Genomic DNA, 7,037 nt, shown 5'->3' with positions numbered 1-7,037 from the left:
CTCGAGACAGGTATCACCCCAGTTGAGCAGAAGAGGAAACAAGCCCCGACAGGTTTACTTCATGCCCAGGGGCCCCCAAGTGGTCAGTGCCACACCCGGTCGTCCAGTCTAGCGGTCCTTTCCTCATCCTGGAGCTGCCTTCCACCCTTCTAAGCCTGGCCGGGAGGATCCTGAAGATAGGAGGAGAAACGGAGCTCGAGGCTGAGGGTCGAGGCCTGGATGGAGCCTGGGAAGGCCCGGAAAACCGAGTTTCCACGCCGCGCTTCCCGCGCAGGCACGCGTCCAGCTCCAGCAGCGATCTAACCCTTCCTGGCTTCCAGGTAGAAATAAACATGGCATCTTTCGGCCGGGAAAGTTCAGTATTTTAAAATTCAAATCACGCTTGCAGATTCCAGAGCAGAACCCACACTCTGTCCCAACAAACCCGCCCTTACTTTTTACCTACAAAAATCGCGACGGCTGTTAGAGTCTCCGCGCCAAGAGGCCCCGCCCCGCGGCCGACGCCGGACGTTCCGCTTTGGGCGTCACTTCCGTCGCTTTTCCGGCCGACGCCAAGATGGACGCTTCACGGGCGCGGGAGCAGCTCCGGCGGCGGTTCCTGCTCCCTCCTGACGCCGAGGCCCCGCTGGATGGCGAGGACGACGCCAGGCCGGGTGAGGCGCTCTCCCCGGGCGTGCTCCAAGCCTCGCCGCGGCCCCTAGAGTCGAGGCGCCCGAAAACGCCCGCCTCCCGGGCCTCCCGCAGCCCAGCCCAGCCCAGCCCAGCCCCAGCCCTGTCTAGAGGAACGGAGTTTTCGTTTTTCAAGTCTCAACAAGTAGTTTGGAAATCGGATATTTATTGTCATGAAAGATCCCTAGAGGTCGCATAGTTCTGCGCATCTTCACCTCAGCTGCGTTTCCCTGGAGAGCTAGTTTAACAACTTTTGGAAATATCCGTTAAATTAAAAAGACGCGCCAGTTGTAGTGCTTGAAAATTTGGCCCAGCACAGTGCCTCATGCCTGTAACCCAAGTACTTTGGGAGGCCGAGGCGGGAGGATCGCTTAAGGTCATGAGTTGGAGATTAGCTTGAGCAAAAGGGAGACTCGGTCTCCAAAAAAAGAGAAAGAATTAGCTGGGTATGATAGTTCGCGCCTGTAGTAGCAGCTGCTCTGGAGTCTGAGGCAGGGAGATCGCATGAGCCCAGGAGTTTGAGATTGCAGTGAGCTGTGATGAGGCCTCTGTACACCAGCCTGGGCGACAGAGTGAGGCCCTGTCTCAAAAAAAAAAAAAAAAAAGAAAAAGAAAAAGAAAAACGAAAAAATATATACAGTATTTGTATCACAATACACAAAGCTTACATAGGGTTACACTTCAGCATCGTTTGTAATAGCGAATGACTGGAAATACCTAATTGCTGGTCAGCAGGAAGCTGGTTGAATAAATTTGGATATATCTATACATGACATACCAGAGAGACTTTTATATACCATTTGGGATGATTGTCAAAGGGAGGCTTATGACAATGTATGGTATGCCAGCATTTGAGTACAAAGCATTACCTGTGTGTTATGTGTGCAACTGTGGGTGTACACAATATGGAAGAATTCAGTAGAAATTGACAGTGCTGGTGGCTTCTGGATCTTGAAACTATGGTTAAGGATGAGAGAGATTTGAGGTCTTTATGTTCTGTACATTGTTAACAAAATAAACACAAATAACATTGTGCCCAAGCATGATGATTTATAAACTTTGAAGATATTTCTAATAATCTACATTATGAACAAGTTCCCTAGGGTTTCTGGTGGTCATCTAAAAGCCCAGAACCCCAGATGTAGACCAGTGTTTCTCATGTGAACTTAGCAAGTCAGATTTGGGGGAACTTGTTAGAAGTCACTCATCTGTCCCAACCTCATTCTTTCTGATTGGGTCCCACATAGGAAAAATGACTTGTCTATCATCTATATAGACAGTACTGTGCTGGGATTAGGGCTCTGGAGTGCCCTTTACACTTAAGCTGCCTGAAAAGGTTAAAATATTTATTATAAAAAGTGTTATTGAAAGAGCACAAGTCCATTTCATGCTGTAATGTTTGCTTTTGGCATTTTTCTTAATAGGACTACTTTCCTAGAAGAAATGTGAAATAGAATATTAAAATTCCTATACTTCAGGTGGCATGAGTATTTCTTATAGACTAAGAAAATGTAAATTTGATTTCAGAATTCATTTAGAGGAAATAGTTGACTATATTGAACATATTTTATAGTGGGCTTCTATTATTTCTGTAAATATAAATTTATCTTGATGGCTTCACAGAAGGATTTGGTGCTATGAAGGGAAAGACTTTTTCTAGGAAATGATTTTATTTGGCTTAAAATAGGTTTAATTTTTCCCTCACAAAATTATGGTAACTTAATAAGTTGAATCTCATTTCTTTGCAGAAACCTCCACAGCTGTTGAGAAAAATGAGAAACCTCTTCCAAGACTTAATATCCATTCTGGATTCTGGATTCTGGCATCCATTGCCGTGACCTATTATGTGGATTTCTTTAAAACCCTTAAAGAAAACTTTCACACTAGTAGGTAAGAAAACTTTATTGCTTTGTAAATTAAACCCTTATCTAATTTTTCATGTTGTACTCTGTCAGTTGAGTTATTCAAACCCATAGAGCACCTACTCTCTGCCAGGTCCCACGTTGGAGGGATGCACAGATGAATGAAACATATTGGTCAAAGGGTAATGTTCAATTATAGGGTGAAGAGGGCTGGGCATGGTGTCTCATACCTGTAATACCAGGACTTTGGGAAGCCAAGGTAGGAGGGTCACTTGAAAGCAAGAGTTTTAAGACCAGCCTGGGCAACAGGGTGAGACCTGGTATCCATAGAAAATTAAAAAAAAAAAATTACCTGGGTATGGTGATGCATACCAGTAGTCCCAGCTACTTGGGAGTCTGAAGCAGCAGGATCACATGAATCCAAAAGTTTAAGGCTATGGTGACCTATGTCACTGCATTCCAGCCTAGGTGACAGACACCTGGTCTCTTTTAAAGGGAAAAAAAGGATGAATAAGTTTTAGGGATCTAATTCATGGTGACTGTAGCTAATAATGCTGTATTATATACTTGAAATTTGCTAAGAGAATAGATCTTTTTTTCTTTTTTTTTGAGACGGAGCCTCAAGGTATCCCCCTGGGTAGAGTGCCATGGCATTACAGCTCACAGCAACCTCCAACTCCTGGGCTCAAGCGAGTCTCCTGCCTCAGCCTCCCAAGTAGCTGGGACTACAGGCGCCCACCACAACGCCTGGCCATTTTTTGGTTGCAGCCATCGTTGTTTGGCGGGCCTGGGCTGGGGATTCGAACCTGCCACCTTAGGTGTATGTGGCTGGCGCCTTAGCCGCTTGAGCCACAGGCGCCGAGCCAAGAGAATAGATCTTAAGTGTCCTTGCTGTACATAGACACACAAACACACACACACATACCCCAAACAAGTGGTAACTATGTGAAGTGATGTGTAAATTAACTTGATTGTGGGCGGCGTCTGTGGCTCGAAGGAGTAGGGTACCGGCCCCATATGCCGGAGATGGTGGGTTCAAACCCAGCCCTGGCAAAAAAAAAAAAAACTTGATTGTAGTAACTGTTTCATAGTATATATACACGTACCAAACCATCACCTTGTACACCTTGAATGTCCGTGTCAGTCAAGCTAGGAAAAAAAAGACGACTAAGAGGATGTGTGTGCCTGGAGCAGGGCTCATGGGAACTGAAATTATCTTACAGTGCCTTCTCAGCATAAATGTGTTGTAGGATGTGAAGGTTAGTGAATTTAAGAAGAACCTAATCTATTTGGAACACAGTGGAGGGAGGTCTTTATGAAGACCAAATGCAGGGGTACTGGGGAGGGAGTGGGAATGTTGGCCAGAGGCTAGAGAGAGTCCTGCCTTGGGGTTTTTTCAGGGAGTGGTTATAGCGCAGCAATGACTACAGGGTGTGGCTGAATTGGCTAAGGTGAAAGTCACCAGTGGGAGGAGTCAGAGCTTTGTGGGTTGGCCAGTATCAAATAGTTCCTCATTTACAGGGACTGAGATCCTTTCAGTGCGGGCTCTGTAGTTGACTTGGAGAAGCTTGTGAATCATATCCTAATGTCCTCACTGCATTTTGGAGAGTGATGAGACACACACACCCCACTCCCCAGATAATTGACAAAAAGGAGGGATGTTGGTGAGCATCAGAGCAAGCGTTTGCTAAGGGGCCAACAACAGTAATTTGCAAGTGCCAGTGGGGCTAGGAAGATGCAGATGACTTTCAGGAGAAGCAGCGACGTTCCAAAGAGCTAGAGGGAGTGAGCAGTCTGGGGATAGTAGGCAGAGGGTGTTTATTTTAACAGTGAGGGGCAGAAAGCTTGTCCTGTCCTTTCTGATTTCCATGAGTAGGGACTTTGCCTAAACACTCCATCTTCTGCCCTTTCCTTTTCTTTTTTTTTTTGAGGCAGCATGTGTGTCTGCTGCCCAGGCTAGAATGCTATAGCATCATAGCTGATAGCAACTTCAAATTCCTGGGTTCAAATGATCCTCCTGCCTCAGCCTCCTGAGTAGCTAGGGCTACTGGTGCCCCCACAACACACAGCTAATTTTTCTAGTTTTACTAGAGACAGGGTCTTGCTCTTGCTTAGGCTGGTCTCAGACTCCTGAGCTCCAGGAATCCTCCCATCTCTGCCTCCTAGAGTGCTAGGATTACAGGCATGAGCCATAGCACCTGGCAGGCCCTTTCATCTCACCCACTTCTTCTCTGACTTACTTGAATGTGAGATGAAGAACTGGACATATGTGGCTCAATGCCTTCTTCCTTTGGGAGTGAGTTGCCCACAGGAAGCAATGATTTTGCTCTGCTTTGCTGCATAGTCATTTTATGGGGGAGGCTCTGGCAGGAGGTTTCTAGGTCTTCATTTACATGGAACCCAGTGAGTAAGTCAGTCTGTTTCTGAGTTTTAGTATTAGGAAGCGCTTTGTCACTGCTTCCTACACTGTGTTGGTGGTGAAGCTGTATTTCCTCTACATTAGTGCGACTCCTCCATCTTGCTTTGTTGGGCTGGCAAAATAGGGGTGGGTCCTTCACACACGACCAGCAGCAGCTTCTCCCTCATTTATCAAATTTTTTTTTTTTTTTTTTTTTTTGAGACAGAGCCTCAAGCTGTCCCCCTGGGTAGAGTGCTGTGGCATTACAGCTCACAGCAACTTCCAACTCCTGGGCTTAAGCGAGTCTCCTGCCTCTGCCTCCCAAGTAGCTGGGACTACAGGCGCCCGCCACAACGCCCGGCTATTTTTTGGTTGCAGCCGTCATTGTTGTTTGGCGGGTCCGGGCTGGGGATTCGTTGTTTGGCGGGCCTGGGCTGGGGATTCGAACCCGCCACCTTAGGTGTATGTGGCTGGCGCCTTAGCCGGTCGAGCTATAGGCGCCGAGCCTATCAAATATTTTTGTGAGAGCCTGAGATGTGTTTGCCTGTGGGTGCCAGTGACAAGTTGAAGCATTTCTAGCCCTCCAGCAGCTCTCTCTAGGCCACAGCAGACAGGTTACCTGGCCTTGTGGTGTGTGCTCGGTAAGTGTGGGCACAGGTATTACAGGAGCACCTGGGAGGGGTCCCTGGTCCTGCTCAACCTCAGAAATGCAGACCTTTAGAGGTTTAAGAAGACATAGCAGGACTTCTCTATTTGTGTCCACATAGTAAGTATTCTCAGTAGTTTAAAGAAACAACAGGGTAAGAAATGATCACATCTTACACATGTAAGATGTTTAGGGCAGCCACAGGAGGAAGACAGGTGCCCAGGACCAACAGCTGTCGTGTGGCAGAGCTAGACACGGGTGCTGGGAGGAACCAGTGCTGTGGGGGATGGGAAGGAAGTAGAATTCATAGACCAATTGTCAAAAAAGTGTTGTAGAGGGAAAAAAAGACATAAATGCATACCCCAAGGCCCATTTGTATTCTTGGTGAGGGACCCATTGAGGCAGGGGTTTGAGCAGCTATGGAAGGAGAAGGATGCATAGAAGGAAACAGAGACTGAGTTCTCCTTTTTGAAAATGCTCATTCCTCTAATACCTGAGGTAATTTCTCATTTCCCTGCTTTGGCCTAATCTTGAGGCATTAGGGTTCTTTAAATCTGTGCAAGACTGGAAGAGTTTATAGGAGGAGTTGGAACAAAAAGGTGTCCTGTGAGAGAGGATAGGAGAGATTCTGAAAATGGGAGAGTTTCATTTAGAAATCTTTTTGAGAGAGAATTTGAGTTAATTGTTTTCCAGATTGATTTTCAGTATTCCAGGATACTCAACTTGGAGGAGTGAATGGTACCAGATGAGAATGTTCTTGATTACTCTCACATTTAGAATGTCAGAAACGAGAAAGCTGCTGTCTTTCCTATATTTTTAAAGGAAATGCCTGGCTGTAAGCAGGGCTCTTCGTTGCCTGGTTATGAAAGTATTCTTTAGCACCTTACTAAATGTCATGTTTTCTTACCCCATCTCCCACAGACAGCAGCTTCCTGCAAGCCATGGCTGTCACTACGTTTCCCTCTGTAATCCTCAGAGTTGATGTGGAGCTGTAGATGGAATGTTTCAGTGTCAGCTGATTTGCTAAGGTTTACATAAATAGCCCCTATGTTCTTTTTGCCTGCACAGTTGGTTTCTCTTGGGCAGTGCTTTGCTGCTTGTCAGTTTGTCGATTGCGTCTTACTGTGTCATGTACCTGGAATGGTACCGCGGGATTGGAGAATATGATGTCAGGTACCCAGCACTGATCCCCATCACCACCGCTACGTTCATCGCAGCAGGAATTTGGTAAGTTAGCTTTGAAATGTCTGCTAAAAATGAAAACCAACTATTTTTTAGTTAGGTAGTCATGTACATGGTCCAAAATGTGAAAGAAAAATATTCTCATGGTCATTCCTGTTCTCTGATTCCCTTTTCATTATTATCTTTTTGTTTTATTTATGTCCCTAGTTATTTAAAACACAAATGGTGGCTCAGCGCTTGTGGCTAAAGTGGTAGGTTTGAATCTGCCAAACAACAATGA

At 46.0% G+C, this 7,037-nt stretch overlaps 1 protein-coding gene across 3 annotated transcripts in view; it reads left to right on the top strand.

Annotated features, from left to right (window-relative positions):
- Positions 1-528: 528 nt before the first annotated feature.
- The window catches only part of TMEM128 (transmembrane protein 128), a 42,197-nt gene continuing 35,688 nt past the window's right edge, over positions 529-7,037 (top strand). For all 3 annotated transcript variants that reach the window (XM_003800184.3, XM_023519321.1, XM_023519320.1), the window contains exons 1-3: positions 529-653; positions 2,418-2,559; positions 6,644-6,802. In XM_003800184.3, coding sequence (XP_003800232.1) covers positions 557-653; positions 2,418-2,559; positions 6,644-6,802 — 398 coding nt within the window. In that variant the 5' untranslated portion in view covers positions 529-556. The remainder of the gene's footprint in view (positions 654-2,417; positions 2,560-6,643; positions 6,803-7,037) is intronic.

This window comes from Otolemur garnettii, unplaced genomic scaffold (assembly GCF_000181295.1).
Source record: "Otolemur garnettii isolate 467f Iridium unplaced genomic scaffold, OtoGar3 scaffold00171, whole genome shotgun sequence".
Lineage (NCBI taxonomy): Eukaryota > Metazoa > Chordata > Mammalia > Primates > Galagidae > Otolemur > Otolemur garnettii.
This window is presented reverse-complemented; position numbering and strand designations above follow the sequence as displayed.